The sequence below is a fragment of the Silurus aristotelis genome (assembly GCF_946808225.1).
Source record: "Silurus aristotelis genome assembly, chromosome: 20".
In the NCBI taxonomy this organism is placed as follows: Eukaryota; Metazoa; Chordata; class Actinopteri; order Siluriformes; family Siluridae; genus Silurus; species Silurus aristotelis.
The window spans coordinates 6185402-6201545 of record NC_139593.1 but is presented as its reverse complement, the minus strand read 5'-3'; the positions used below and the strand labels follow the sequence as shown (position 1 = coordinate 6201545).

General features: G+C 39.5%; 2 protein-coding genes across 4 annotated transcripts; one reads left to right on the top strand and one right to left on the bottom strand.

Moving 5' to 3' along the window:
• The first annotated feature begins 417 nt into the window (after positions 1-417).
• gtf2f2a (general transcription factor IIF, polypeptide 2a) lies at positions 418-9053 on the top strand. Of its 2 annotated transcripts, XM_083522861.1 has the most exons (9): positions 418-639; positions 2286-2359; positions 2448-2466; positions 2591-2735; positions 5147-5194; positions 5494-5575; positions 5646-5745; positions 7166-7309; positions 8573-9053. In XM_083522861.1, the coding sequence occupies exons 1-9, from the start codon at positions 574-576 to the stop codon at positions 8690-8692; spliced, it is 798 nt and encodes a 265-aa protein (XP_083378987.1). In that variant the 5' UTR covers positions 418-573; the 3' UTR covers positions 8693-9053. The 2 variants fall into 2 exon arrangements, with proteins under 2 accessions (XP_083378987.1, XP_083378988.1); XM_083522862.1 differs by lacking the exon at positions 5147-5194.
• Positions 9054-10418: 1365 nt separating this feature from the next.
• tpt1 (tumor protein, translationally-controlled 1) lies at positions 10419-14953 on the bottom strand. 2 transcript variants are annotated; one of them, XR_014530298.1, is made up of 6 exons: positions 14796-14953; positions 14031-14104; positions 13180-13367; positions 12151-12256; positions 11064-11974; positions 10419-11014 (listed from the first exon to the last, which is right to left on the bottom strand). XR_014530298.1 is itself a non-coding variant. In XM_083521681.1 (6 exons), exons 1-6 carry the CDS (start codon positions 14821-14823, stop codon positions 10941-10943), a joined length of 516 nt encoding a protein of 171 aa, XP_083377807.1. In that variant the 5' UTR covers positions 14824-14952; the 3' UTR covers positions 10419-10940. The 2 variants fall into 2 exon arrangements, 1 of the variants encoding a protein (XP_083377807.1); XM_083521681.1 differs by having other exon boundaries at positions 10419-10943; positions 11858-11974; positions 14796-14952.
• Between the last annotated feature and the right edge of the window lie 1191 nt (positions 14954-16144).

Genomic DNA, 16144 nt, shown 5'->3' with positions numbered 1-16144 from the left:
TCATATATTGTGATTTCTGGATTTTTTTTTTTAGATTATGTCTCTCACAGTGGACATGCACCTACGATGACAATTTCAGACCCCTCCATGATTTCTAAGTGGGAGAAGCAGGGTGTTCAAATACTTCTTCTCCTCAATGTATATTGTAAGAAAGGATTCCTATTCAGTTGTATTTCCACGCTTCACCACTAGAGGCAGACATACACTTTACCAAGCAATGATAAGCAATTTTATATATATATATATATATATATATATATATATATATATATATATATCAGTGATTATTGTTGTTATTATTATCTATTTTTTCTATAATAATGATAATTTATACAAATGAAGCTTCGGAAATACAAAATACATTTTTGTCATTCCAGTCATGAGAAACAGGAAGTCACGCCAGTCACGTGGTTGGTTTTGCCCTGACGCGGCCACCGTACCAGCGTCACATTGGGATTCCCGAGTACGCAGGAGAAACATCACAGTAGATCCAAACATAGGTCTGAAACCCTGAGATCCTACTCAAATTATAACATTATATCATTATATTAAATCTCAAGAGGAGCAGTGATCATGTCAGACAGAGGAGACGTGGATTTAACCGGAGCTAAACAAAACACTGGGGTCTGGTTGGTTAAAGTAAGTAACAACACACACAATAGAAATGGTTTCCGCTACAAATACCATTACAACCCACTATATACATATAATGGTTTAATCTTTTCTCATTAAAATATCAAGTATATAAGTATTCAGTATTAGGAGCTCAGGTGCCTCTGTTTTCTTGATCGTTGCTGAGATGTTTCTACACCTTGACTGGAGTCTACTTGATTGGACATGATTTGGAAAGGCACACACATCTCTATAGAAGGCATCACAGATCAGAGCAAAAACCAAGCCATGAGGACAAACTGCTTGCAAAACTGAGAGACAGGATGGTTGAAAGGCAGAGATCTGCAGAAGGCTACAAATTGCAAATTCCCAAGAGCACAGTGACCTCCATCATTCTCAAATGGAAGAAGTGTGGCACAACCAGGACTCTTCTAAGAGCCTGGGCAAACTGAGCAATCTGAAAGAAGGGTCTTTGTAAGAGAGCTGAGATAGAACCTGGTGTTCTCTTTGACTGAGTTCTGGAGATCCTGGGTGGCGAATGGACAAAGTTACAGAACGACAACCATCACTGCAGCTCTCCACTGATCTGGGGATTTATGGCAGAGTGTCTAGACGGAAGCCTTTCATCAGTGCAAAAACCCATGCTACCAGCTTTTGGAAGAGTCTTGCCTATCCCACATTTCTTCCTTTTGAGAATTATGGAGGTCTCTGTGCAGAAAATCTGAATCTAGCCTTTTCCAGATCCTGTCTCTGAGCCCTGCAGGAAGTTACTTTGACCTCATGGCTTGCTAGTTACCACAGCTACCACAGGTAGACTCCAGTCAGGGTGTAGAAACATCTCCTAAGAAAACCAGGAGGCACCTGAGCTGATTTTCAAGTGTTGTTGCAAAGGGTTTGAATAATTTTATATTTATATATATATATATATATATATATATATATATATATATATATATATATATATATATATATATATAACTGCATTTCGTTGCCTTGTACTTGTACATGTGTAATGACAATAAAGTTTAATCTAATCTAATCCAATCTAATATATATCAGGGTTGTTTTTTTTTTTACTTAAAAAAAAATTTACCGACATTTTTGGAATGTATATTTTCACTTTGTAAATTATGGGGTACCAAGTGTAGATTAATGAGTAAAAAAAAAAAAAAATTTTAAATAATTGTAGTATCAGGCTTATTAGGTATATTATATAATTATATAAATAAAATAAAATCAATGAGGAATTCATAATAAATTCATAAATCTAAAGACCGTGGATCTTTTTTCGTTTGCCTAGTGTTCTAGCTTATTTGATAATAATTAAATATTAAATAAATATAGAATATGTAATTATTAAATATGATATAAATATATGTCGATTCCTTAAAACCCTGACTTTATAATATTCTAAAACTAATTTATAACATTTTTATTATAACATTTATCAGAAGCAAGAAACAACAAAAAAATAAATAAATGTATAAAAGCCAAATTTTTGATATTTGATGAATGAAAAATTTGATATTATTATCTGTAGAAATAATTCTTCCCCTACTGTTGTTGCGGTATATTTAATTTTATTAGGAAAAAGCCAAATAGAGGGGAAAGAGAGCGTAGAGAGCTTATAACGAAGGTTATAGACGTAAAATCAGTGTTTATACGTCACGCAGGTCCCAAAGTATTTGGCTCAACAATGGGCCAAAGCACCTGGACGTGGAGAAGTCGGAAAACTCAGAATCGGGAAGTAAGTGACGTAGTTACACGTGTATTAAAAGCGTCTAATGTGCAGTAGAGAGCCGTGACACTGAACAGTCTCCTTGTGTGATTTCTAGGAACCAGGGGAAGGCTGAGGTGAGTGAGCGCTGATCATTACACTGTTTTCACTCCGGTTTTAGAACATCCAGCACTGCTGTAGTCTCCGCTCATAGTATGAGGTAGAAATGTCGTGTCCTCAGCCCGACTTTGTCTTCATCAGGTGTCTTTCACTCTGAACGAGGATTTGACTACGATAGAAGGAATGGGGGAAAAGGCATCTATGGTGCGAGCGCCTCGGGAACACCCGTTTACCCTGCAGACGGTCGGTGGACAGACCCTGACTGTCTTCACTGAGACGTCCTCAGGTAAAGAGTTCTCACCTCCAGCGTTATGACTATTTACTTATAGCTGTATGGGCTCTAGATCTCAGACAATTGGGGGGGGGAAATCCAATGTGTATGACGTTTCGCATCTACGACGTCTTTGATTTTGTATTTGAGTCTCTGAGTTTAAAATCCTCCATAATTCAGTCAACATTTCAGGGACAGAGGGTGGAAAAACAAAGAGAAGAATGGAAAGTGTAGTTAAGTAATGTAAAATGTGAATATATATATATAAAAATGAAAGTTGAGTGTTGGGGTGAGAAGCGAAGCCCTGAAAGAGCTGTGCAGGTGATAACGTGATATTATTAAATAGCTGAATGTGAGAGAAACAAGCTGGTAAGTTATTAATGTGCTCTTGGTTGGGTTTGCTGTCATGCTGTCATTCATCTCTAGTGTTCCTCATTTTCTCTATCTCTCTCTTTCTCTCGTTCGCTCACGCACTCCCTATATTTCTCCCTTTCTTTCTCTGTATCGCTCTGTATGCATCTGTCTTTTTCTCTCTCTCTGTATCTCTCCGACTCTCCGTACACTTCTATCTATTCATCTCTCTGTGTGTCACTCTTTCTCCTCGTCTTCAATTTGTTTTCTCGTTCGGGGGTCGGTGTTTCGCAGTGGCCGATCGATCTGGTGATTTTTGGTGTGATGATCCTGTTTGTTTGTGTTGGGCTTTTCCCCCCCTGCCGCTGCTCATGTGAGACTTTTCACGGCTGCTTGATTAATGGATCAGTGTGCAGTGTCGTGCGGTGTTGCGGTGTTGCAGTGCCGTGGGCGTGCGATTTGATGGTGCACTTCTGTGACAATAACCTGGTTCCCATAAGCCAAATCAAACTTCTTCTCTCTCTCTCTCAATCAAGCTTCTCTCTCAATCAAGCTTCTCTCTCTCTCTCTCTCTTTCAAATGACCGCTGTTTCTGTGCTACGCTTGGGTTTTGTGTGTGTGCGTTTGGTGTGCTCTTTAAAATCAGAGCTTTGCTGATTTGTGCACTTTTGTGAACTCGAGTTTGCTTCAGCGTCAGGACTTAGCTTAGGGTTTTTTTACACACACACACACACACACACACACACACACACACACACACACACACACACACACACACACACACGCACACGCTGCAGGTCAATCTCAATATGAAGAGGTTTCCTTCTTTCCTTACTCCAGCAACCAAGGACGTCACCTCTGCATCTCTTCTCCGCATGTCAAGAGCTTCACTTAATGTTCACGTCGAACATCAGATCGGAGTGATCCTGGTGACTAAAACCTCTGGCATGGTTGTTGGTACCGTATGAGCTTGACTTGAGTATTTCAGAAGGTGCTGATCTTTCACACACAGTAGTTTGTGTCGGTTTGACAGGAACACTATATAGTCACTATTTACAACTGTGTTGAGCTGAAAACCATCTCAAAACACCTCAGATGTTGAGGAGAGTGGGGAAGTTTCAGCACAAGGACCACACCAGGATCCAATCGTGTCTGCCAAGACAAAGACTCTGGTGCTGCAATGGCAACAACCTGAACCAGTCAGGTCAGGTTCTGATATTTGAGATGCTTTTCTGCTCAACACAGTTGTAGAGCGTGATCACATGAGTCACCATGGCCTTCCTGGCAACTCGAACCAATCTGATGTGTTTGTCTTTTAAACAATTGAAGTTATTTACAGATGTCCATTATAATAAAACGTGACAAAACGTGTGTAGTGGCCATTTGTGTGTTGTTCGTAATGACACCACACAAGTTTTATCTGATAATGCGAAAAGGTGTAGTGTGAGCTCATAATAACTCAAACATCACGTACCTCAAGTACAGTCTTTTTTAAAGTCCCAATGTTGGAGTAGGAGTGATGGGAATGTGCTTCAGGATTTGGGATTGTGGGCGTGGCTATGCAGCTGTGTTCATATCGGTGTGGGCGTGATCATAGTAAATTGTGAGCACTCCCTGCAGTGTGTGTGTGTGTGTGTGTGTGTGTGTGTGTGTTTGGGGTTTGTCTCATGGCAGGGAGTGAATGTATATAGGAGGCTTGGAGTGTGTGTGCGCGTGCGTGTGTGCATGTGTATGGTTGGTGGGAGGGCTTTTCTCATGGCAGTGTATGAATTTTTGTGTGTGTGTGTGTGTGTGTGTGTGTGTGTGTGTGTGTGTGTGTTTAAGGCTTTTCTCATGCCAGTGTGTGTGTGTGTGTGCACGCTTGTGGCTTGTCTCATGGGCATTGTGTGAATGTAAGTATGAGTATGTGAGAGTGTTTGAGGCTTTTCTCACGGTAGTGTGTGAATGTATGTAGGAGGCGCGTGTGTGTGTCTGTGTGTGTGTGTGTGTGTGTGTGTGTGTGTGTGTGTGTGTGTGTGTGTGTGTGTGGGTGTGTGTGTGTTCCTTTGGTTCTCATGTTGCCATCCCTCTCATAGGCCAGTCAGATGCTGAGGGCAGCGGTTCAGGTACTGGTACAGTCCCAGGTGAGTCCTCTGTCTACTCTCAGGACTATTGGAGCGTCTTTAGAACTATTTCGATACACAAGTTTTATCTGATTATGCGATAAGGTGTGGTGTGAGCTCACCACACACATCTTCGTGTAGATTAGATGTAAGATATTGTGGCAGGCCGTGTGTTGGAAAACAGAGCGTGCAGAGAAATCTGTAATGAGAATTATACAGAAAGGCGTCTCCGGCTTGAACGGAGGTGGCAGTGTGTGCTGTTTTTCGGATCAGAAGATGTCCATTTTATTTATGCACCCTGTATGTGTCTTCTCACAAAGACAAATTGGCCCTGGAGGGCGTGGTGGTGCAGAGAGCCGAGTGCAGACCAGCCGCCAACGAGAACTACATGAGATTGAAAAGGTATATACTCTTACACATGCACACAGAAACACCTTTCTACACTGTCTCTGATCTCATCATATTGTTACAGGCTCCAGATCGAAGAGTCGTCGAAGCCACACCGGTTTTCTCAGCAGCTGGAAAAACCCGTCACAACTAACTACAAACCTGTTGCCAACCATGCTTATAATGTGAGTATAACAAAGTTCAATAAAATAATAACAATAAGAAAAGAAAATGAATTTATGAATTGATCTTGTGTAGATTTCTACAAGAGTGCTTTTGAATCCAGCGATCTGATTGGTCAGATGGATTCTTTCAGCATTTTAATGCGCTGGCGTTGCTATAGTAACAGCTTGTTCACATGGACCTGTTCGAAGGGCGATTTGGATAATATTAAACTAATTAAAGATGTAGAATTTCACAAAAAGAGCGTACTGTTATTGACAAAAGTATTGAGACACTTGACTTTTTCTTGACCATGTGTGGTTCTTACCAAGACTGTTTCTCTTCAACGCCTTGGGTGGTTCCATGAAATTCCGGAGTGAGAACGGGGTGCTTTGAGAACGGATTGGACTGTAGTTAATGTCAACAGTCTCCTACACTGACTCAGGACTACTTTTCGCTTCTGATCATCATCACTGTGCCCCGCAATATTGTATATCTGCTATGAATAGACATTTGGTGCAACCCAGATGAGGATGGGTTCCCTCTTGAGTCTGGTTCCTCTCAATGTTTCATCCTTATGCCATCTCAGGGAGTTTTTCCTTCACCACAGTCGCCACCGGCTCACTCATCAGAGACAAACTTACACTTATAAAGAACATATTCACCTTTAATCATCACATTATCGGTGTAAAGCTGCTTTGAGACAATGTTCATTGTTAAAAGCGCTATACAAATAAAAATAAATTGAATTGTTCCATCATGGCAATGCCGTGTGCACAAAGCCAGCTTTATGAATATATGCTTTACATGTTTCGGAGTGGAAGATCTCCTGCTATAGAGCTATAAACTCTACTGAAGATCTTTGGGATGAAAATGAATGCTGACGTGCACCCCGGGCCTCCTCACCACTTTACCCTTATGGATGAATGATTGCAAATCTCTATAAAGATCTAGTGAAACAGCTTCCCAGAAGAATGGAGGTGTTTATGAAAAGAAATGAAGAATAAATTAGGAATTGGATGTTCGAAATGGAGCGCACACCAATCTAATGCTCAGGTGTCCACAAATCTTTGTTAACCATATGGTGTATTTTGTGTCATTTGGAGTCTCCAGTGCGAGCACTTTTTAATAGTAGGTTTTCCTCAGGACGGAGAAGTTGACGCTTTCCGGTTGTGTTTTATTGTCTTTAATTGAGCACAGTGAAGAAACGACTCTTTATAGTCCCCAAAAATGTAAATGAGAACAGGAGCTGACTAATTTTACAGAGGCTTCACGACCTAAAATGTAACTATAAATGGATAAAAAGCATCAGCAAAGGTGTAATCGTTAGCAATTCGCTGTGGTATAAGAGGAATAAAACGTCTGTCTTGATTTTTTTTGTTGCTTCATGTTCTTGTAGAGTGGTTCTTATTCATTCTGGGCTTTTTTTTTCCCCTCTCACAGCTGGATTATGAGAAAAAGAAGAAGGAAGAAGGCAAAAGAGCTCGAGCGGACAGGCAGCAGGTGCTGGACATGCTCTTTTCTGCCTTCGAGAAGCACCAATTTTACAACATTAAAGACCTTGTGGACATCACCAAACAGCCTGTGGTAATGAACATGTATTTTTCTGATCATTCTTGGACGAGTGACTCACAGGTTTATATTGATGTCCAGTACATTATCATTTTTTATGGTAACCAGTTACACACAACAACAACTACACAACCACAAAACCGACTGTATTCAAGGTTTTAATTTCGCCAACAATTATAATTCGCAACATTCTTCGCCATGAGGTGCCATGTTGAACATCCAGTGGTCAGTATGAGAGAATTGTGCTCAAAGCACCAAATTTTAACTGCTCTAATAAAAGATACACAAATTTGTATGATCCTGTCAAGCAGACAGAACATGAACATGATGTATAGGACGTGTGGCTTTGCACGATTACACGACGTACAGCTGTTACCACTCGGACTTTTGTTGCCAGTTATTTAAACAATTAAGGCTGTATGTTGAGTTATTTTCAGAGGACATTAAATCTGTACTGCTACACAAGCTGCACATTGACCCCTAAAATATATCCACTTGTCATTTCTATAGTATTGTCCTTAAAGAAGAGATAATAAAATGGTTGCTGAAATGAGTGGTGTACTCCCTCTTGTGAGATAGATAGATAGATAGATAGATAGATAGATAGATAGATAGATAGATAGAAAGAAAGAAAGAAAGAAAGAAAGAAAGAAAGAAAGAAAGAAAGAAAGAAAGAAAGAAAGAAACCTTCACTGTTCTGGGAAGATTTAAGGAAAATATAATGCTCCAGCGTCCAGGGACATCCTATAAAATTGTGTGGTAACAGTTTGGGGAAGAGCCACATGTGATTGGAAAAGTCAGGTGTTCCAATACTTTTGTGTATATAGTGTGTATCAGTTTGACTTATCATGACTTGTATTACTTGTATGCACCTTTCTGTTGTTTTATGTATTTTATTGGGTTATAATATCATAACACCCACTCAAATCTCTCCAAGCAATGAACCGTTGAAAGTTATTGGATAGAGGTGGATCGCTTTTTAAAATCTACAGTATATCATGTTTTGACTTTGGGCTTTGTAATGAATGGACATGTGATGTCACCCAGATGAGGGTAGGTTTTCCTTTTGTGTCTGGTTCCTCTCAAGGTTTCTTCCTCATACCATATCAGGAAGTTCTTCCTTGCCACAGTCACCGCTGGCTCATTCATTAGAGATACATTTATAGAGACTAGATTATAAAGTAAAATGTATAGTTCTGTAAATAGGCCTATTGTTAAAAGATCTGAGACTACTTTTGAACAACTGTGTCATGTTTGTGTGTGTGTGTATACATTTAGATTTACCTGAAAGAGATCCTGCGTGACATCGGCATCTACAATGTGAAGGGAACTCACAAGAACACCTGGGAGCTGAAGCCTGAATACAGACATTACCAGAACGAGGAAAAGAGTGACTGAGCAGCTGATCATCAATTCATATCGTCTTGTCTCAATATAATGGAGGCAGCCCGTAGACTGGTTGCTATGGAAACAAATCTTGTCTCCTCAATACTGCATAGTAAAACTTTTTTTGTGTAGGCATTTTTTTTTTCTTTTAAGTGTAATGTTTTTACACCATTTTATAGACAAAAAAACAACATGTGGAACATTACGATTACGCTGCTGTAGCTTTGGGGACTTTTGCAGAATATTGAGGCAGAGAAGTGACTGATGAAGAACATCCTGTAAACAAACCCATTCATTTATTTTTATGATTTTAGCATCAGTTTTTAATGTACTGTATACAAACCTGTAATAAATGTTTAGTACAAAAATGTAACGTTGTGTGATCCGTAAATGTCTAGACCATTCCATCATCTCGTTTTTCAAAACGACACTGGCAACCTGTTTAATTATTTAAACACAACTAGTGTGTCCTTTTTCAATTATTTATAAACAATTATATTCTACTTATAATTTGTCCTGATCAACAATGAATACATGCAAGACTCTGGAGATACCTGATTCACCTGGAGAACAGATTTACTTCCAAGTATAGAATGACAAAATTGTCTCAAATGGATTTAGTGAAGAGTTGAAGGACTTTCGCTTAACTATAGAATTCCTTGTGCACATTGCTAGAACATTGAGAACACAACTACAAAACACCTAAGAACATTTGTTTCCAAAGAGCGCCGCTTGCGAAATGGCGGAGAGTACAGGGTCAACCGGCACAGGAAAAAGTGTGCGTCTCAAGTCATGAAGTCGAAACATCCACACGGTATAATCCTCATATGAAAATGTAGTTTAATGGAGTGATATTGTGTAAACGGTTTGTAACTTCAGGACAGTCGCACTGGATCTGTTGTGACTCACGAGCATCTGGTTGTGCAATCAGCTCACTCACAACGATGATGGATTCAATTAAAGCTGTGCGAACAAACACGAAATCTAAAAGCAGCAAATAACAGCAACAGTAAATGATTGCATTTTTAGGTCACTGTTGTGGTTTTCAGTGAATGATTATGCATTTGTACATTTTATAATTTTTTCACCCTTTTTTTTAATTAAACCTGTTAGTTTGCTGTGTTTCTCCATGCCATTCTTTTTTATAGCATTTCGTTACTACAAAATTTACCCTTTTCCAAATGTGATTTATTGCAGCTTTACTACGTTTGACTGTTTGGATATTTAATTTAGGCATACCATTTAATTATACAAAAGGTAATTGTATATTCTAGATGCTTATCTTTACAACTGAACAAAATGGGTTTTTTTTTTTTTTTTTATAAAATTGTTATATTTTATATGGAATTCTTAAGCATGGTTGTCAACTTGCCATCTGTATCATTAAAAACAATACAAATGTTAATGTACACAAATTGCTTCACCTTGCATAGTTAAATGCTGTCTTTTTTTCTAACAGGAACAACCCAGCGTGAGCGCATTTATTTAATGGAGAAATCCCCCATGTGCTCAACAAGCTATAAGTTTTATACAATGTCAAAATTAAAGAAACACGGCATATGCATTTTTTTTTTCAAGTACACTTGCATATATATAAATAACGAATTAGGGTTTTATATAGTTATAATAAATGTTTTGACTGATTAATGGATCATCAAAATGATTGTTGGTTGCAGCCCAGCTCGAGAATTACAGATTCTCTGGAGTGAAAATAAATAACGTAACTCTCTACACAAGACACCTTTAGCCAGCAGCTTGACTTTATTTCACAAATAGTGCCAAGAAGTCCTATACAATCCCGTAATTTGGAGAATATGAAGGGGGAGGGTTGGGGATCAGAATAATACCTGTACAACTGCCGCCTGAGTGCCGACATGCACACAGCGAAACCAATTCCCAGGCAGTCAAACTTGATGGTAATGAAGTAAAAAAAAAACTAAAGTGAGCTGCATCATTCACGTCTTCTTCCCCTGACAATGCAAAGCTCTCTGCGATGTGATTCAGCTCACTTAAAAAAAAAAAAGAAGAAAAAATACTGTTCACCCCCACCCTGAGCTGGTGTGTAAAGGGGCTTCGAGTTCCGCAGCATGGACGGTGATATGGGAACCGAAGCGGTGGCCGTAGAGGAAGAGAAAGAGGGGTTAAATGGGCTTTCGGTTCCGATCCCGATGGAGTAGAATGGAATGAGTGATCTGATCCAAAAGCTTTTGACGGCCAGCCGCTGATTAGGAGAAGCAGTCAGGGACACAAGCGTGGTGGTTTACTAGTGAGAGATCAAACACAAATGGATTAGACAATCCCTGAGGATAATCGTTCTCAAGATCATTAAAGAAACTGAACTAGCAAGCAACAAGCCAATCAGATGCCTCATGCACACGTATACATCAAAAGATAAACAGCAGTTGCTAATAAGTCAAAAATAAACTTACACAAATTTTGTTGCCAAATGATTGGTATATTAGCTACCTCCTAACACATACTTGTCAATTCAATAGAAGCACAAAAGTGGGACATTTTGCACCTCTGTGTAGAAACTAAACAGCCACTTTGCTTCTTATCAGCATGAACACTGCAGCATTTACAATCAGTGAGAAAACATGCTACCCAGAAACATACAAAGACAACTGTCTTCTAATAGTCATTATTTTCAACAACTCTGAATATCCTGTTTACTGGATATGTGCAAGACGTAACAAAGTTTTAATATTAATGCGAACATGACACCCCATAACGAAGCAGGGAATTAAACATGAAGATGCCAGACTAACACAGGCAGTATGTTCTCCTCTCTTCAATCTGCTTCTGCCACTTCGGGGGCAGCTAGAAAGCGCGAGGAGCATTACTGTCGCATCTTAGTGCAAACCCAGAGGCCACAGATAACGGCAACAGGTCTATCAGTAGATGCCAGAAACAAGGCTCTGCCCAATTCAAGTGCCACCATCGTCCACAAGAGTATTATCAAACCTAACACAAAAGGGCTTGAAGCCCCACCCACTCTGGCCAGTTTTTATAAATATAAATAAAGGAAAATAACATTCGTACATTTTAACAACTAAGTCCTTTCTTTTGTAGGTTGTTTCTACCACAAAGGTGACTAATTTTCTTAAACAAAACTACTGACTTAATTTCATCCACATAAGACATGCTTTCTTTAGCTAACACACACAAGACACTTACGCATTTCTCAATCTCAAGACCGTCTTTAAAGAAGAGCATGTACGGCGTCACTCCGTCCTCGCGGAAGTCGAGAAGACCGATCGAGCCGTCCGGGTTCATGGATTCACCTGTGAAAAACTGCACCAAGGAAGATTTCCATCAGATGGTGAACTAAAGAAGCAAAGTCCTGACTAGAGAGGTAGAATAGTACTCAGGATATGATTTAGTTTCACTGGCGGTGACCTCCAAAGGTGTCCTAAGATAGTCATCATCGTACATTCATCAGTATTAGAAACACACAAGCCGATAGTTACCTGGAAGTTCTTGATGTTGCCTAGAATTTTCTTGACCTCAGCTGGAGCATTAGCCATGAAAGGCTCTACCCGCCCAGGACATGTTTCCTGCAGTTTGGCCTTCACCCTGTGGCAAATAAACATGTACTTAATGTACAGTAAAATACAGCTTCAGCCACAAAGGATCACATTTAGTACCCTCAAGGAAGGCATGTTGTCCCCAATTCAATCTCCAAAGTCACCGACAAGACATGAAGAAAGCGCAGGGACGGTTTATTTAGCATCTATAAAAATAAACCCCACTCGCTTACAGAAGAGAAGCAAACCGGGCTGTCAACAGATGCTCAAAAAGAAACCTAAAACTTTACAAACAAAACAATAAAGCTAGAGTGGTGCGTGACTTTCCAGTATTAATCTGTTGGCAAACTAAACACCCTGAACGCAAATACAAGACATGTCTAAATATAAGACACCTTTATTTATGGCCAGTGTTTCTATTTTCGACTAGAGCAGAGTGCTGTGAACAAATCAGATGTCTGTTTCCAACTTCAGCCAAAACAAAAGTGCAAGGCAAATGCACTAGTGAGGCAGTCTTTAAAAGAAAGAGGGAGTGTAAATTCAGACCAGAGAGTGAATGAAAACTTGTGAAATGCTAAAAATCCACCTCTGTAAGCTGCCTTTAAAAAAATAAAAACCAAAAAACCCACACAACTTGTCCCAAAAGTACAGCCAGTCAGTATGCCCCATTCAAGCTGTTAATTTTTGTAAATTCCCTAAGGGTGGGGTGTACTCAACTACTACCTGCAACAAAATATACAGTTTCCCTAACAGAAGTTGAAAATTTAGGTTACTCCCATGTAAAACAGAAAACTGCTTTATAATTACACCATTAACACTTAATCAGGTAATATCCATTTAATGACTTTTACCACTAAGACGAGGTTAAAACCTTTTTTCTGGTTCTTTCAGAGTGTCTGTACATGTACATGTTAGAACCTAAAACCAGTTGCTCTGTATACCAGTGCCGAATGAGGAATGGAGAACACTCACGCCTTCATGTAGTCCTTGATGTATCCGGTGTAAGACTTCTTGTCGTAGCTGGTTTCCTGGAGCTTGTGGTTGAGGACAATGTCGACTCCACTGACCAACGACGACTCGCAACCCTCGTCCTGGGTCTCTGCGGACGCGTTGCCACCAATCAGCGAAGCATCGATGTCACACTCTGTTCTGCTGATCATCTACAGACACAAACATGGCACAGTGGTAAAAACTCTTGTCATATGACTCAGGGAAGCAGTGTTACTGATTACCAAGTGAATTGTAACAAGTAATAAATCAATTGTTTCCCCCATACTCTTGTTAATACATGTACAAAAAGTATGACTTTTAGCCACAGGGCCCCAGTATGGGTCTCCTGTTTATCACACAATGGGAAAATGCAAATTCGCACCGAAGTCAGATTCATTAACCGTGTGCATTCGTGAGAAATACTCGTTTTCCTTAAGTCGTACAAAAGAAGGGAACAATCTGAATTTCCCCCCAAAAGTGTCTATTTTACTAGTTTTTGTTTGCTCAGTCACCTAATGTGCTGTTTTACTTCAAATGTGTTGGAAATTAAGGGGAAACTTATAATCTTTAGGCCTTAAAATGTACAACAGTCTGAAGACAAGTAAACACTTGATCACAGATATAATAAATTATTGAATGACAACCCCCAACGCAGGAAACAATTGACAAAAAAAATTCCTGAAGGCTTTAGGTTCTTTACAAAATGTACTGATGAAGCACGCTGAGCCATGACACACTGTTTAATCATACAAGTGACTCACTGCTTTAAATCACACGTTATAGAGGATTTTGTCATAATGGAAGGATATCCAAAGATCATTGGTTATGGTTACCTTTCCCTCGACTTCGATCATCATGCCATTCTCCGACTCTTTGATTTTGTAGATGTCTGAGAACATCTCGTCTCCTGAAACAAAGGAAAGATCGATTTAGTTCAAACTCTTCATTACAAAGCAGTGAAAGAATTATATTAAAAGCAAGATTGAATAAAAAAAAAGTCCCCCAAACATGATCTGATCCTAGAGAGAAACACATCAGAGGCCCGAGAGGGGGAAAAAAGATCACCAAAAGGTGTACTATTTACTTAACCAACTAAAACTAGGCATATTAAACAATAAATAAAATAATCTTACTAAAAAACACCCGAGTGTATATACAAACATCGATACAAAGCCAAATAAACTTTACAGAAGCGAGTAAACTCAGAGCTACGTGTACAAAAAAAAAAAAACTCGGCTAGTTAAAATGCCGGCGTTTTAGCATAACAGCTGAGAGGCTAATAAAAGTCATTTCGGCTTCGTTCGTGACTTGCAGTTTTTCAGAAATCATCCGAAATTGATCCCGAAACACGTATAAAAGTTGACACGCCGGTTACAGAGCGTAAAAATGTTCTAAAATTAATTAGTTTTTGAGTATTACAATGCTAGCTGTGTGGACGCGCGTGAGCTCAGGATAGTATATGCTAACTAGGCCTCAGGCTCGGCTGAGAGACCGGGAGGGAACCTGAAGAAAAGCACATCGACGGGGTAAAAACACGGAAAATAGCGGCGGGATCATGCCGGAGAGAGCGGTGCAAGAGTGCTAGAAATGATTCTGACCGGTGATGATATCCTTGTAGATGATCATTTTGTCGGATGGCGGAGCGAGGTTTCAGGAGGAGCTGGCTTTGACTGCAGCCCGGCGGAGACACACAGCTGAAAAGGCCGAGCGCCGGATATTCTCCGCCGGATACCGCACAGGAGAGCTATGACGTCAGCGCCGCAAACACCGCCCCAACATTAACTCCGCCCCCGTTCACTCACATCCCTACTTACCAATTCCATTGCCGGTGGACATGGAGATGGAGACCACTAGCGGCCTCTACAGGATAAACCGAGCATTACATCACACAAAGTTCACATTCATGTTATGTCAAAGACCATGAGAAAATAAAGTCGTGGTCACGGGAAAACAAGAAAAAATGCATTAAATTTAAAAGAAAAAGAAAAAGAAAACTTGGAACAGTAGTGAATCTTCCCGGGAGTGGCCGGTGTACGAAAATTACTTCTCGAGAGCAAGGACTACTCATCCAGGAATGCATAAAGAAACCCAGAACAACATATAAAGAACAGCAGGCTTCACTTGCCTCAGATAAGGTCAGTGTTCATGATTCAACAATAAGAAAGTGACTTGGCAAAAATGGCAAAAGACAGTGCTAGGCAAAAATACCCATAAAGAGTTGTATCACATTTGCCAAAAAAAAAAAACAAATTTATCCCCAAGACATTTGGGCAAATATTCTGTTGATTGATTAAACAAAAGTTTAACTTTTTTGGAAGGTTTGAGTCCTTTGTCATCTGGAGTAAAATTAACATGGCATTGTATAAAAAGAAGATTATAGCAACATTCAAACATGGTGGTGGTAGTGTGATGGTCTGGGGTGGCTTTGCAGCTTCAGGACCTGTGTGACTTTCCATAATTGATAGAACATCCTTAAACAGGATGTTCAAGCTCAAAAACTCTCCATTGTGGCTGAATTAAAAAAACAATTCTGCAAAAAGAGTGGGCCAAAACTCTTCCACAGCAATGTTTAGTAAAAAGTTTAGGAGGCAACTATGTTTTCACATAAGGACAGGCGAATTTTGATATCTTTTAAATAAATAAATTAACAAACATACAATTAAATTTATCTATAACTCATTCAAGAGGTAGAAGGAAACCCACATTTAATGAAAACAACACACCGATCTACATCAAGCCAAGTCAAGCAGCATTTACAATCATTTTAGCCAGATATACAGATAGCCAGATATACAGCATTATACAGTGACACAACAGCGTTCCTCAAGAACCAAGGTGCTACATGAAATAACACAAATGACCAAAAGATGATCCAAAACACAAAACTAAATAGGACACTACATAAAATACATTAAGTGCAAAGAAAACAACACAATAAGACAATAAA